The following is a 16,922-nucleotide window of genomic DNA, read 5'->3' on the forward strand; positions in this document are numbered from 1 at the left end:
TTCTAAGTGGGAGAACTTGCAAAATCGCAGGGTGTTCAAATACTTATTTTCCTCACTGTAAGTCCAGCTGACAGACTCAACCTACTTGGATGCCATCAGCTGGACAACTGAGAATCTCCAGATGACCCCCCCCAAAAAAAAAAAAAATCAGGGAATTAAATTTATCTAAATTAATTTTTAAAAAAACAGGAATTTTAACTTATCATAGATGATCAATACAAAGAGAAAACTAACATTAAGTATTTAAAAATGTTATTGGAAGAAGATTGTCATAACTGTTGATCCCATTGTATTTTTCATTCCTTCCCTGATAAAAAATGTATTTCAACAACAACAACAGGTGACCAGATTTTAACACATTGTAAATTTTGGCTCAAAGTTTCACTTTAGCTTGAGACTATGCTTTCATAGATTTGGCATGTTTCTATATTTCATAAATGGTAAATGAACTGCAGTTATACAGCCCCTTAATGCTAAAAGCACTTTACAGTGATGTCTCACATTCACATGAACAGGGTGCTGCCATGCAAGGCACTCAGCTGTACACCGACAGCAACGTGGGGATAAAGGACCTTGCCCAAGGGCCCTTTATGATTTTCCAGTCTGACAGGCGTTTTGAACTGACGATCCTCTGGTCACAAGCCCACTGCTTTAACCACATCAAGTAAAATGTGTACATATCATCCAATAATATCTCATTTCCTGTTTATACATCTGCAGTGTTTGAACTGCCCTCTTACATAATCTATTCTATTTAACAGGTCATCAATACTATTGTATCAGTTAATGCACGTTTAACATTAAAAGAATGAGATGTTTTGCACTCGGTGGGCCATTAAGTCCAAAATAGCAATTTTGATATTTCTCCATTGAGATAAGAATTCCAAATTAAAATTTTTTTTCCAATGTTCTGGTTACCAAAATATCTGCGTGCTGGCGAAGCAGGGTATTGTAATCGGACCTCGATGTATGGGTGTGTGTGAGAACAAGATATCTAAGAAAACAGTTGGGTAGATTTTATTAATATTATTTGTCCAGATATCTTGAAATGATTCATTTTTGAAGAGGATCAGACGAAGGTCAAGGTCAACAAAAACATGGTGCAAAAAAATTATACAAATAATGAATGTCTACGAGTGCAATGGTAAAAATATTTCATGAGGTGAAAGATGGAATGATCCATTCAACGAGCATTGCATGAATGAAAAAACATTCATTATTTGTCTTATACTTGTATACTGTAATACCTAAAACAGATCCTTGTCATTTGATATTTTATTCATTTCTAAACAAGAGAAAAGGGACTCACATTTTGGTGTGGTTCCAAATAGTCCAACATGAAATTTAAATAGCAATCCAATGCGAAATTGTTCTCGGTCAACTTGCAAAAACAGTCGGTTCTAAAACAATCACGATAATGTAGTCCGTAGCTGATGCTGTGCATTGACTTCTTTGTGTACAGACTACCGTCTGCTTTCCTCAGTCCTGTAAAAAATTGTGACAGAAATTTGTCAAGCTCTTCATCTGACAGCATTTCTACTTCAGCTGGAGAAGTCCCAGCGAATACTGCAAATGCCTCCAGATGGTTTAAGGCGTAGTGGATTTGTTTTTTGTGTTAGAATTTGTACCGTCAATAAGATCGTTCAAATCTTCGTCTGTCAGCAAAACAAACCCGGCCATGTTTGTTTTTTTAGCTCACCACCATCGCCGCTACTATGAGCATGCGGCAGTGTGGAATGGTACAAAACGTATGGAACCAAATTTGCACGGTAAATGGAACAAATGGCAAATGGGACGAACGATCAATATTACATCACATACACACTACCAATCAAATGACAAGGATCTATATAATTTCTGCTATATTGCTGTAACCCATAGGGGCAGAGAGATTATCTAAAGTTTATACTGATCAGCAAAATATCTGTCCTCTGTCTTTCATTGTAAAAGGAGTTTAATATACCATTACTGTCTTACTTAAAATTTATTTAAAATATGCATTTTTGAATAATGTTTGATATGCTATATCATAAAATGAAATGTTTTAAATGGAGTTTGGTTATAGTTACATCTTTTTGATATTGGTCAACTGAGTTGGGTATGCCATTAATTTTTATTTATTTTTTTAATGGTGTTTGGTGGGCAACAATTCTACAATATCAGGTTATGTAACTTCCGAAAATGATTTGCTTTCATTTTTCATATGGTACAACCCCTGGCAAAAATTATGGAATCACCAGCCTCGGAGGATGTTCATTCAGTTGTTTAATTTTGTAGAAAAAAAAGCAGATCACAGACATGACACAAAACTAAAGTCATTTCAAATGGCAACTTTCTGGCTTTACGAAACACTATAAGAAATCAGGAAAAAAAATTGTGGCAGTCAGTAACGGTTACTTTTTTAGACCAAGCAGAGGGAAAAAAAATATGGAATCACTCAATTCTGAGGAAAAAATTATGGAATCATGAAAAACAAAAGAATGCTCCAACACATCACTAGTATTTTGTTGCACCACCTCTGGCTTTTATAACAGCTTGCAGTCTCTGAGGCATGGACGTAATGAGTGACAAACAGTACTCTTCATCAATCTGGCTCCAACTTTCTCTGATTGCTGTTGCCAGATCAGCTTTGCAGGTTGGAGCCTTGTCACGGACCATTTTCTTCAACTTCCACCAAAGATTTTCAATTGGATTAAGATCCGGACTATTTGCAGGCCATGATATTGACCCTATGTGTCTTTTTGCAAGGAACGTTTTCACAGTTTTTGCTCTATGGCAAGATGCATTATCATCTTGAAAAATGATTTCATCATCCCCAAACATCCTTTCAATTGATGGGATAAGAAAAGTGTCCAAAATATCAACGTAAACTTGTAACTTGGAACGGCACCAAACAAAAGTTCCAGCATCATTACCTTGCCCAATGCAGATTCGAGATTCATCACTGAATATGACTTTCATCCAGTCATCCACAGCCCACGATTGCTTTTCCTTAGCCCATTGTAACCTTGTTTTTTTTCTGTTTAGGTGCTAATGATGGCTTTCGTTTAGCTTTTCTGTATGTAAATCACATTTCCTTTAGGCGGTTTCTTACAGTTCGGTCACAGACGTTGACTCCAGTTTCCTCCCATTCGTTCCTCATTTGTTTTGTTGTGCATTTTCAATTTTTGAGACACATTGCTTTAAGTTTTCTGTCTTGACGCTTTGATGTCTTCCTTGGTCTACCAGTATGTTTGCCTTTAACAACCTTCCCATGTTGTTTGTATTCGGTCCAGAGTTTAGACACAGCTGATTCTGAACAACCAACAACTTTTGCAACATTGCGTGATGATTTACCCTCTTTTAAGAGTTTGATAATCCTCTCCTTTGTTTCAATTGACATCTCTCGTGTTGGAGCCATGATTCATGTCAGTCCACTTGGTGCAACAGCTCTCCAAGGTGTGATCACTCCTTTTTAGATGCAGACTAACGAGCAGATCTGATTTGATGCAGGTGTTAGTTTTGGGGATGAAAATTTACAGGGTGATTCCATAATTTATTCTTCAGGATTGAGTGAGTCCATATTTTTTTCCCTCTGCTTGGTCTAAAAAAGTAACCGTTACTGACTGCCACAATTATTTTTCCTGATTTCTTATAGTAAGCGAGAAAGTTGCCATTTGAAATGACTTTAGTTTTGTGTCATGTCTGATCTGCTTTTTTTGTCTACAAAATTAAACAACTGAATGAACATCCTCCGAGGCCGGTGATTCCATAATTATTGCCAGGGGTTGTAGTAATGTTCAGTACTGCACCAGAAATGATGATTCTAACTTCTGTTTCGACGTTTGTTTCCTGCAGCCTTTCTGAATGTGCGGCCTGCTCCATTATGTCCGGAACGAAAATCTGTAGAATTCTGAATGGAGTTTGGTTTGCTGTTGGTTGCTGCGCGTTACCTTTAAGATGCGAACTGAAAAAGCGCGGTTCGAGCTAAACAGGCACCATTTTATCCAAGAGTTTGGAGAATTTACCGCACACATTCAGATTCTTTCCTAAAAGGTGGTTTTTTGATCCTGGTGAAGGAGGGAAATCGACGGCACGGCGGGTTTGGATTATCTGTCGGCCCACCGACAGGAGGCGGGGGCAGCGAGAGGAACGGGACAAGCCGATCCGGTACGATCCGATCCGGGGTCCGCCAGGAGGGTGCATCCAGCAAATACTTTCCCTTTAAAGCAGAGAGGGACAGAGGGGGTGAAGACGATTTAAAAAAAGAAAAGGAAGAAAGGCTGAGAGGGAGGGAGGGCGTTGAAAAAAAAGAGAAAGATGTCACCCTGCCGATTGAAACACCGAGGCGGAGCTGTGGACCGCCGCCGACCAGCAGCTCTCTAGTGCGGGGAGGAGCTCTACGCAACGCCGAGGCTTGGGATCCGACGCTTGGGCCTTTTTTTCGGAGCGATCGCAAATATCAGCTGATTTATTTATTTTTTTTGCCACATTCTACTCATCTCCTCTTTAATATCTGTTTTGCATGCAATCCACCAAGTTTTATTCCAGTAGTCATCACCAGATTGTATTAAAATCCACCACTAAAGCAAGCATGATACCATCATTTTTCCACATATAACTCGTGCAGCCAAAATCTGGCAATAATAATTCATAACTCATAGGAACAAAATCTGGATTATTTATTTATTTATTTTTTAGCCGTTAACTATCAGAGATAACAGGCCTGAGATTTAAGTTCTCCTCCTGCACCTCCTCCTCCTCCTCCTCTGCATGGATCAGGATGGACACCTCCTGGAGTAATTTCCTCTTTCAGGTGAGTCTTACAGCCGCTTTCTGACCATTTGGGGTTTTAACCACAGAGGAGGGGGCACAGGAGGTCACACAGGGGTCAGGACAAACGGCCGCGCGAATATACTGCCAAAACATCTTATACAGTGGTCAAACATACAGTGATCTGCAAATACAAAACACAAAGAAATGCATTTTGTTTTATAAATACACAGTTTAGCTATGAAACAAATACACAACATATTGCGCAATGTGCCATTATTCAGAAACACCACATCTTACAAGTAGAAATATATGGATGTGTGTGCAGCTCATCTCAAAAATATTTCTAATCTTGAGAAATTTTTTTTTTTTTTTTTTTTTGTCAGGTGTTCCAGAAAGTGAAACTTTTTATATATTGTAGACTCAACTAAAATGTTTGAAGCATTTTTATGTTATTATGGCCAACAGCTCCATTTAAAAAAAATGTATATCTCAAAATCTATGAGCAATCAAAAGAAAAAAAAAGATTTAGAATTCTGGAACATTGTAGTTTTGAAAGGTACAATCATCCTGTGGCACTGCTGAGGTTTTATGAACCCTAGTTTGGTTTGATAGCGGCTTTCTGCTCGTCACGTCGTGTCTTTGATCTTACTTTGGAAAATACCCCTAGAGAATCTATGGGGTATTGTCTATGGGGCCAATCAGGTACAGTAATACTATAGTCAGCAAAGCAGTTGCTTGTATTTTTGGCACTGTTGGCAGGTGCCAAGTCCTGCTGGAAAAATAAATCGGCATCTCCATTGACCTTGTCAAGAGATGAAACCATGAAGTGCTCGAAAATCTTTTGGTAGACTATGTAGAGATTGTTGGACTTGATAAAACACTGGACCAACGCCAGCAGATGTCATGGCACCCAAAATCATCACTGACTGTGGAAAGTCACACTGGGCTTCAAGCATCTTGGATTCTGTCCTTCTGCTCTTCCTCCAGACTGTGGGACCTTAGTTTCCAAATGAAATGCAAAATGTACTTTCATCTGAAAAGAGGACTTTGGACCACTGAGCAGTCATCCAGTTCTTTTTCTCAGCACAGTGTGAGGTGCTCATTGTCTCTGCTTGAGAAATACCTTGACACTTGGATTGCGATGCTTGTAGCCCATTTCCTGGACATGTCTGTGTGTGGTGGCTTTTGATGCACCGACTACAGCCTCAGTCCACTCCTTGTGAAGGTCCCCCAAGTTCTTGAGTCAGCTTTGCTTGACAATCTTCTCAGTGCTGTGGTCATCCCTGTTGCTTGTGCATCTTTTCCTACCACACTTTTCCCCTCCAGTCAGCTTTCCGTGAATATGCTTTGATCTAGCATTCTGTGAACAGCCAGCCCTTTCAGTAATGATGTTTTGTGGTTTACCTTCTTTGTGGAAGGCGTCATGGAGTGTCTTCTGGGCAACTGTCATTAGCAGTGTTCCCCCTGATTGTGGTTATGCATACTAAACCAGATTGATGTTTATACTTCATTCATAAACTTTGAATTAGTCAAACTTAAAATGAAGTAATACATTTTTTTTGAGATACTTATTAAAATATTTTCTTCTTCAGCTATAACTTTCAAAACTAAAACTGAAAACTGCTTGGTGGCACGGTGGATTAGTTTATGTTAGATAGAACTTTATTAATCCCTTGGGAAGACTCCCTAAGAGTAGCACTGTTGCCTCACAGTGAGGTCCTGGAATCGTTTTCCTCCTGGTCCTTTGTGTGGAGTTTGTTTGGGTTCCTTCCAGCTTTCCCATGCTTCCAAAAGACATGCAAGTTAGGTGAATTGGAAACTTTTAATTGACCATATGTGTGAATGTGTTTGTCTACAACCCCTGGCAAAAATTATGGAATCACCGGCCTCGGAGGATGTTCATTCTGTTGTTTAATTTTGTAGAAAAAAAGCAGATCACAGACATGACACAAAACTAAAGTCATTTCAAATGGCAACTTTCTGGCTTTAAGAAACACTATAAGAAATCAAGAAAAAAAGATTGTGGCAGTCAGTAACGGTTACTTTTTTAGACCAAGCAGAGGAAAAAAATATGGACTCACTCAATTCTGAGGAATAAATTATGGAATCACCCTGTAAATTTCCATCCCCAAAACTAACACCTGCATCAAATCACATCTGCTCGTTGACATTAACCCTATGTCATGAAATTGACCCTATGTGTCTTTTTGCAAGGAATGTTTTCACAGTTTTTGCTCTATGGCAAGATGCATTATCTTCTTGAAAAATGATTTCATCATCCTTAAACATCAGAAAAGTGTCCAAAATATCAACGTAAACTCGTGCATTTATTGATGATGTAATGACAGCCATCTCCAAAGTGCCTTTACATGACATGCAGCCCCATATCATCAATGACTGTGGAAATTTACATGTTGTCTTCAGGCAGTCATCTTTATAAATCTCATTGGAACGGCACCAAACAAAAGTTCCAGCATCATCACCTTGCCCAATGCAGATTCGAGATTCATCACTGAATATGACTTTCATCCAGTCATCCACAGTCCACGATTGCTTTTCTTTAGCCCATTGTAACCTTGTTTTTTTCTGTTTAGGTGTTAATGATGGCTTTCGTTTAGCTTTTCTGTATGTAAATCCCATTTCCTTTAGGCGGTTTCGGTCACAGGCGTTGACTCCAGTTTCCTCCCATTCATTCCTCATTTGTTTTGTTGTGCATTTTCGATTTTTGAGACATATTGCTTTAAGTTTTCTGTCTTGACGCTTTGATGTCTTCCTTGGTCTACCAGTATGTTTGCCTTTAACAACCTTCCCATGTTGTTTGTATTTGGTCCAGAGTTTAGACACAGCTGACTGTGAACAACCAACATCTTTAGCAACATTGCGTGATGATTTACCCTCTTTTAAGAGTTTGCTAATCCTCTCCTTTGTTTCAATTGACATCTCTCGTGTTGGATCCATGATTCATGTCAGTCCACTTGGTGCAACAGCTCTCCAAGGTGTGATCACTCCTTTTTAGATGCAGACTAACGAGCAGATCTGATATGATGCAGGTGTTAGTTTTGGGGATGAAAATTTACAGGGTGATTCCATAATTTGTTCCTCAGAATTGAGTGATTCCATATTTTTTTCCTCTGCTTGGTCTAAAAAAGTAACCGTTACTGACTGCCACAATTATTTTTTCTTGATTTCTTATAGTGTTTCTTAAAGCCAGAAAGTTGCCATTTGAAATGACTTTAGTTTTGTGTCATGTGTGTGATCGGAGGATGTTCATTCAGTTGTTAATTTTCTACAAAATTAAACAACTGAATGAACATCCTCCGAGGCCGGTGATTCCATAATTTTTGCCAGGGGTTGTATATATAGCCTTGCAATAGACTGGTGTTGTGTCCTCTTAATGACCAGTGGGACAGGCTTGAGCTCCCCCATGACCCTTAATTGGAATAAGTGGGTAGAGAAAATATATTGGGGGGGGGGGGGGGGGTGCTTGAAACACCTTGTTTATATGTAATAAGCATACCATTACCATATACTCGTATAATATGTTAACCTTTTGAGATGTTGGGCAAAAAATACTGAACTTTTTCATGATATTCTAATTTGATGTGCCCACCATATTATATATATTACACATACACATCAAGATTTCTGGTAAAGTCTTTCTGCTGAGAGGGTTGAAGATTTTTATACCCCCCGCCCCCCACAAATGAGAAAAGCCTAGACATATGCCCTTTAATGTTATTATTGTAATTCACAAAAGTTTAAATGTATTTGATGTGGACAAACACAATAAATTGGATCAATCCAGAAACGGCTTTGTGTTGCCTATGTAATCTCATAGACATGTGTGCCACCTGCTGGATGGTTGTCAGTTACTGGATTGATTATGGATTAGGAGCAGGTGTGGTTGTCAGTGAGACTGGGACTCCTACAGTTTGTATACCTGCCAACATTTGAACTTACCAATGTGGGGCACCCACACGTTGGTGCGAGTGCCAAGCGCGCAAAGCGTAATTAGGGGGGGTCTGGGGGCATGCCCACACCCACTCAAATGCGGGATTAATGGGCATCCTGCACACACCCATGCAGGACACAGGGGTAAATACCGGGACTGTACTGACCAATGTGGGACGTTTGGCAGCGCTGAGTTTGTGACATTTATGCCTCGCCTACACATACATGGACATTTTGGAAACTGTAGCTTTCTCTGTGTTTTATCCTTTCATTCACACAAAAACTCTGCTTTAGGTAACTGACAGCTGCTCTTTTGCAAACACTGGTGTTCTGTCGAGATGAGTTCTACGTCATCTAACGACAATATTCTGCTTTAAAGACAGTGTGTACATGCAAATCTTTACTTTTTTCAATTGAAATGACACTTATTACTGTATTTTTACTTAAAGACAAAACTTGTGTGGGTTTTCTTCGGTTGGGGAGCTCAACTCCACGGGTGAGATTTCCCATCAAGATGAGCTCCACTGTGCAACTGTGCCATCCCTGGTTCTCAAGACCAGGCACCTAAGTGGCTCTACTCTACTCTTTTCTACTCTCCTATTTTACTCCCCTTTAGACATTTAGATATACCTTTGTATACTGAACTTTCATGCGCACCTCACCTGTCGAGTTGAGCTCCCCAACTGAAGAAAACCCACACAAGTTTTGTCTTTAAATAAAATACAGTAATGAGTGTCATTTCAATTAAAAAAGTAAAGATTTGCATGTACACGCTGTCTTTAAAGCAGAATATTGCTGTTAGATGACAGGGACCTCTTCTCACCAGGGAGATACGCAGTATTGGGTTTAAGACCAGAAGATCCTTGGTTCAAATCCCAGCCTAACTAGAAAATCACTAGGGGCCATTGGGCAAGGTCTTTAATCCCCTATTGCTCCCGGTGTGTATTGAGCACCTTGTATGGCAGCACCCTCACATCAGGGTGAATGTGAGGCATTATTTGTAAAGCGCTTTGAAGCGTCTGATGCAGATGGAAAAGCGCTATATAAATGCAATCCATTTACCATTTATTTACCATTTTATGACTCTTCTGGAGTATAAACCTAAAATTTTGGATTTTTCACATTGGGATGAGCCCCAGGTTCAACTTCAGGGTGAACCCCACCATGAACTGGGAGCCACTTGTTGATTTTGTATGAAATGACCCTGCAGCTGATCATATTTGGATCTAAATTTGCCAGAACACACACATAGGATGACTGTTTGGAAAAGAAGTTGACTACATGGTGATGTACATTTTATTTTTGGTAGACACCGTCGACTCAGACTCAGCCTGAGACGTCGCTCCAGGCTGAACTGCTGCCTGAGCTGACCGGCCCCACCCAGAGCCCCCCGGCAGAGCACATCGTGACACCACCATCAACCGTCGACACCGCTGCCCTGAGCGAGGAGCCTCTGCCTGGTGAGTCCAGTCTGAAGGTGCTTCAAACCACTTTGTCTTCAAACAGCCAAAACCAACAAAATAAATGTTCTCGGTTTCTCTCTTGGATTACATTAGATAGAACTTTACTGATCCCTTGAGAAGACTCCCGCAGGGAAATTGAGGTTCCAGCAGCATTGTATACCCCTGACATCGGGGTGAATGTGAGGCATTATTGTAAAGCGCTTTGAGTGTCTGATGCAGATGGAAAAGCGGTATATAAGGGTGATTCTTTAACTACGGGCACTATTGGCCTTGTAAATGTAATTTCCACCACACCATTGCCTTACAATATAAAGTGCCTTGGGGCAACTGTTTGTTGTGATTTGGCGCTATATACATGTGCTCTGATGTCACTGTTTATCTCCATAGAAACTACCCAAACAATCTTTCATACAAACTGTTTAAAGGGACATTACAGTGTTGTGGTGGAAATTACGGCAATAGTGTGGGACAACTACATTTTGTTTAAAAAAATAACAGTTGTATGACATTGAATACCCCAATTATGTTTTGATTATTTTACTGATATTACAGTGCTCTGGTGGAAATTACGGCAATAGTGTGGGACAACTACATTTTGTTTAAAAAAATAACAGTTGTATGACATTGAATACCCCAATTATGTTTTGATTATTTTACTGATATTTTATTCAGAGATATTTTAAAACATTAGAAAAAACGTTTCTTTACCATTCATTTTATCATTGAAGATCAAAAGTCTGGGTGTGGGACAAGCACAAAACGGCAATATTTGCATATAATGATGCTGAAAAAAGGTGAAAAAGTCATCATAGACTATTAGAACAAATTTCTTAACACACTTTAATTGTAAAGATAACCATAAAAGTGTGAAATTTCCCCTTTTTTCTGTTTTTCATACAATATGATCAAAGGACATAATAAGTGCCCGTAGTCTAAGAATCACCCATAAATGCAGTCCATTTGCCATTGTATAGCAGCACACAGGGTAAGAAGCACAGAGTATCAAAAGTGAAAGTAAAAAAGAAAAACACTTTGCAGTATAAATACACAATATAAATATCAGACATACTGATCAGTACTGGTTTACTGGCTACTACTGTTCCTCGCGTTCCCGTCCTCTGTCTTCCTGTTACCGTTACTCCCCCTCCCCCTGAGTGAGGAGTTGTACAGTCTGATGGCCTGAGGAACAAAGGAGTTTTTCAGTCTGTTGGTCCTGCACTTGGTAAGGAGCAGTCTGTGGCTGAAGAGGCTCCTCTGGTTGCTGATGACAGTGTGCAGAGGGTGACTGGCATCGTCCATAATGTCCAGCAGTTTGTCCTGTGTTCTCTTCTCTGCCACCATTACCTTGGATGTTTTGTAGCTTCTGCTGGCATTTGGCGGTAATGCATCTGTTTATTTTTTTATCGCTGAGATGCAGAAGGGTCTCCAGAAAGGGGCCGAGCACCAGTATGGCCCATCACACATTTCTGAAGACAGCTGTGCAATATTTCTGTGAGCCTCTTGCAGCTAGCTGATAACTGTGGTGGAATATAAAGTACTAAATGATGTTTGCTGCTGTTTTGCTTCCTGTGTCTGTCAGTAAAACCAATCACCAAACCCCTCCGGCCTGCCCACATCTGTGCCACATGCAACAAGGAGTTCAAGAACAGCTACAACCTGCGGAGACACCAGTCGGTGCACACGGGCATCAAACTGAAGGACCGAGCCAGTCGCGAGAAAGATAATGGCGGGAAGGCAGGACGAGTGGAGAAGCAGACGGTCCCTCTCTCCCTGCTCCACCTGACTCTGCCCTCACAGCCTGCCCCGCCCCCTGTTGTCCCCACCACCCCGGAGACCCTCCCCCAGCCGGGTCAGCTCGCCAGTCCAGAGGGCCAGCCGATCTCTGTGTCGATCGCCCCGGCAACTGTAACCATGGCTGCCCCACCTCAGCCCATCCAAGCTGCTGCTGTTGTTGTTGTGGGTTCCATGGATCAGGTAGGTTAATGTCAAGAACAGTGTGCTGGTTTCAGAATGTCAAACTATTATCTTAAGGTTTGGACAGAATGTGAATTTGTAATAAATTTCCAAAAACAGTGATAAGCTGAAACAGTGGTTTCAACCCGGCCCTCAAGGACCACCTAACGTGCACAACGATAGGTGGTACTTGATGGCCGAGTTGAGGACCACTGAGCTAAAAGCTTCAGGAGGAAACATGTCAGAATTAAAGACAGTCATATCATCATTGCTGAGCAACATTTATTATGTACAAAAAAGATGCAACTTTCTTTTGTGATTTACATCATAAATGTCTTTTGTGGTTTAGATTGTGGTTAGATTGATCTAGTTAACTAGATAATGATTTGTTTCACAGTGTAATCTTTACGTGCCTTAACTAAAGCACTCCCTCTGCTGAATCACCTCTAAATTAGTTACACATTATTCACGTTGTGTGTTTTTAGGAATCCGCTAGCTTAGCGCAGCTACTAGCTCTTAGCCGGTTTAGCATGGAGGCTTCTCCTGTCTCTCCCGCACTTTTCTGCTCTGGGTGTGAAATGTTTAGTTATTCTTCGGTCTCCTTTAGCAGTAATGGTACTTGTAATAAGTGTAGCTTATTCGTAGCTTTGGAGGCCAGGCTGGGCGAATTGGAGACTCGGCTCCGCACCGTGGAAAATCCTACAGCTAGCCAGACCCCTGTAGTCGGTGCGGACCGAGGTAGCTTAGCCGCCGTTAGTTCCCGTCCAGCAGATCCCAAGCAGCCGGGAAAGCAGGCCGACTGGGTGACTGTGAGGAGGAAGCGTAGTCCTAAACAGAAGCCCCGTGTACACCGCCAACCCGTTCACATCTCTAACCGTTTTCCCCACTCGGCGACACACCCGCCGAGGATCAAACTTTGGTTATTGGCGACTCTGTTTTGAGAAATATGAAGTTAGCGACACCAGCAACCATAGTCAGTTGTCTTCCGGGGGCCAGAGCAGGCGACATTGAAGGAAATTTGAAACTGCTGGCTAAGGCTAAGCGTAAATTTGGTAAGATTGTAATTCACGTCGGCAGTAATGACACCCGGTTACGTCGATTGGAGGTCACTAAAATTAACATTGTATCGGTGTGTAACTTTGCAAAAACAATGTCGGACTCTGTAGTTTTTTCTGGGCCCCTCCCCAATCGGACCGGGAATGACATGTTTAGCCGCATGTTCTCCTTGAATTGCTGGCTGTCTGAGTGGTGTCCAAAAAATGAGGTGGGCTTCATAGATTATTGGCAAAGCTTCTGGGGAAAACCTGGTCTTGTTAGGAGAGACGGCATCCATCCCACTTTGGATGGAGCAGCTCTCATTTCTAGAAATCTGGCCAATTTTCTTAAACCCTCCAAACCGTGACTATCCAGGGTTGGGACCAGGAAGCAGAGTTGTAGTCTTACACACCTCTCTGCAGCTTCTCTCCCCCTGCCATCCTCTCATTACCCCATCCCCGTAGAGACGGTGTCTGCTCCCAGACCACCAATAACCAGCAAAAATCTAATTAAGCATAAAAATTCAAAAAGAAAAAATAATATAGCACCTTCAACTGCACCACAGACTAAAACAGTTAAATGTGGTCTATTAAACATTATCAATCAATCAATCAACTTTATTCTTATATAGCGCCAAATCACAACAAACAGTTGCCCCAAGGCGCTCCATATTGTAAGGCAAGGCCATACAATAATTATGAAAACCCCAACGGTCAAAACGACCCCCTATGAGCAAGCACTTGGCCACAGTGGGAAGGAAAAACTCCCTTTTAACAGGAAGAAACCTCCAGCAGAACCAGGCTCAGGGAGGGGCAGTCTTCTGCTGAGACTGGTTGGGGCTGAGGGAAAAAACCAGGAAAAAGACATGCCGTGAAGGGGGGCAGAGATCGATCACTAATGATTAAATGCAGAGTGATGCATACGGAGCAAAAAGAGAAAGAAACAGTGCATCATGGGAACCCCCCCACAATCTACATCTAAAGCAGCATAACCAAGGGATGGTCCAGGGTCACCCGATCCAGCCCTAACTATAAGCCTTAGCGAAAAGGAAAGTTTTAAGGGTATCTGTCTCCCTGATCTGAATTGGGAGCTGGTTCCACAGGAGAGGAGCCTGAAAGCTGAAGGCTCTGCCTCCCATTCTACTCTTACAAACCCTAGGAACTACAAGTAAGCCCGCAGTCTGAGAGCGAAGCGCTCTAATGGGGTAATATGGTACTTCGAGGTCCCTAAGATAAGATGGGACCTGATTATTCAAAACCTTATAAGTAAGAAGAAGAATTTTAAATTCTATTCTAGAATTAACAGGAAGCCAATGAAGAGAGGCCAACACGGGTGAGATATGCTCTCTCCTGCTAGTCCCCGTCAGTACTCTAGCTGCAGCATTCTGAACCAACTGAAGGCTTTTTAGGGAACTTTTAGGACAACCTGATAATAATGAATTACAATAGTCCAGCCTAGAGGATTAGATCTCTCTCTTCTAAGTCCCTGTTAGTAAATTATATAATAATTCATCAACATATTGATTTATTCTGCCTTACAGAAACCTGGTTACAGCAGGATGAATATGTTAGTTTAAAGGAGACCTGCATTGATAAAAATGCAGTCAGATTTTTTGAACAAAAAATGACTTACATTTACACATGAGATCCTTCTGAATGTAGTAAAGTAAATCTGCAAGCCCAGATCTGTCATTCAACGGACAAATCTTCACTTGAAAATGACAAATTTACAGCTAACATTTAGCCCTCCGCAAATTGTCCCTCTCATCATGGACGCTGCCGAGACGTCACGGACAAGACCCTCTCCCAGCATGCATTGCGCCAATTGTAATTTGTGGATTTACGTCAGTTTGCATCTGCACCTTTTTCTTGTCTTATACGGAAGGATCTACTTTTTTAAAAACTTCATATTGTCTTGCGGCACGTTTGGTGAGTACACATTTCTTTTATTTGTACTTGAAAATTATTTTGGGGGACTTTTTAATACGCCCGTTTGAATGAGTGGTGTCGCAATGAAAATCTACTGTCTTTCGCCTCCGGTACCATCGCGGGATATGGAGGCAAGACCCGCAAAGAATCCCAGTCATTAAAAATATATAAACCTCTCTCAGCGTCCATGGAGCTCTGGGGCTCCGATTGCCGAGACGTGCGGTGCTGTGGATTTTGCCGCAAGAAGTCTGTCCTTGCAGCAACAGGTGTGCCGGCCGCTTCGCATTAAAACAGCAAGTGTAGCGGAGGCAGAGAGCGGGAGAGGAAGAACGGCGCCCGCTGTCGATGTCGTTGCTGATCTAAGCACACAGATCTGTATCTCACATTCATTGCAGCTTACTTTTGGATGTTGAAACCAGGACGTGTATAAGTAACATTACTAACAGATAAAATCAATTTCAATGCGGGATCGGACTGAAGGCGGGAGTGCGTCGTCTTGTCCCTGAAGTCATGGAAATGATACGGCTGTACAAACTGTTTTCACAGAGGGCTAAATTTTAGCTGCAAATTTGTCATTTTTAAACGAAGATTTCTCTGCTGAATTACAAATTTGGGCTTACAGATTTACTTTACTGCATTCACAAGGGTCTTATAAATACATATCGGCTATTTCTTTCTGAAATCTGACCACATTTATTTCAATGCAGGTCTACTTTAAATGAGTCAACACCCCCGAGTCACACTAACTGCCAGAACGCTCATAGCACGGGCCGAGGCGGAGGATTAGCAGCAATCTTCCACTCCAGCTTATTAATTAATCAAAAACCCAGACAGAGCTTTAATTCATTTGAAAGCTTGACTCTTAGTCTTGTCCATCCAAATTGGAAGTCCCAAAACCAGTTTATTTGTTGTTATCTATCGTCCACCTGGTCGTTACTGTGAGTTTCTCTGTGAATTTTCGGACCTTTTGTCTGACTTAGTGCTTAGCTCAGATAAGATAATTATAGTGGGCGATTTTAACATCCACACAGATGCTGAGAATGACAGTCTTAACACTGCATTTAATCTATTGTTAGATTCGATTGGCTTTGCTCAAAATGTAAATGAGTCCACCCACCACTTTAATCGTACCTTAGATCTTGTTCTGACTTATGGTATGGAAATTGAAGACTTAACAGTATTCCCTGAAAACCCCCTTCTGTCTGATCATTTCTTAATAACAGTTACATTTACTCTGATGGACTACCCAGCAGTGGGGAATAAGTTTCATTACAGTAGAAGTCTTTCAGAAAGCGCTGTAACTAGGTTTAAGGATATGATTCCTTCTTTATGTTCTCCAATGCCATATACCAACACAGGGCAGAGTAGGTACCTAAACTCTGTGAGTGAGATAGATTATCTCGTCAATAGTTTTACATCCTCATTGAGGACAACTTTGGATGCTGCAGCTCCTCTGAAAAAGAGAGCCTTAAATCAGAAGTGCCTGACTCCGTGGTATAACTCACAAACTCGCAGCTTAAAGCAGATAACCCGTAAGTTGGAGAGGAAATGGCGTCTCACTAATTTAGAAGATCTTCACTTAGCCTGGAAAAAGAGTCTGTTGCTCTATAAAAAAGCCCTCCGTAAAGCTAAGACATCTTACTACTCATCACTAATTGAAGAAAATAAGAACAACCCCAGGTTTCTTTTCAGCACTGTAGCCAGGCTGACAAAGAGTCAGAGCTCTATTGAGCAGAGTATTCCTTTAAATTTAACTAGTAATGATTTCATGACTTTCTTTGCTAATAAAATTTTAACTATTAGAGAAAAAATTACTCATAACCATCCCAAAGACATA

At 41.1% G+C, this 16,922-nt stretch overlaps 1 protein-coding gene across 1 annotated transcript in view; it reads left to right on the plus strand.

Moving 5' to 3' along the window:
• Window positions 1-3,777: 3,777 nt before the first annotated feature.
• The window catches only part of LOC117528066 (myc-associated zinc finger protein), a 37,633-nt gene continuing 24,488 nt past the window's right edge, over window positions 3,778-16,922 (plus strand). The window contains exons 1-3 of the mRNA XM_034190592.1: window positions 3,778-4,795; window positions 10,016-10,166; window positions 11,749-12,143. Coding sequence (XP_034046483.1) covers window positions 4,763-4,795; window positions 10,016-10,166; window positions 11,749-12,143 — 579 coding nt within the window. The 5' untranslated portion in view covers window positions 3,778-4,762. The remainder of the gene's footprint in view (window positions 4,796-10,015; window positions 10,167-11,748; window positions 12,144-16,922) is intronic.

This window comes from Thalassophryne amazonica, chromosome 16, assembly GCF_902500255.1.
Source record: "Thalassophryne amazonica chromosome 16, fThaAma1.1, whole genome shotgun sequence".
Taxonomy (NCBI): domain Eukaryota; kingdom Metazoa; phylum Chordata; class Actinopteri; order Batrachoidiformes; family Batrachoididae; genus Thalassophryne; species Thalassophryne amazonica.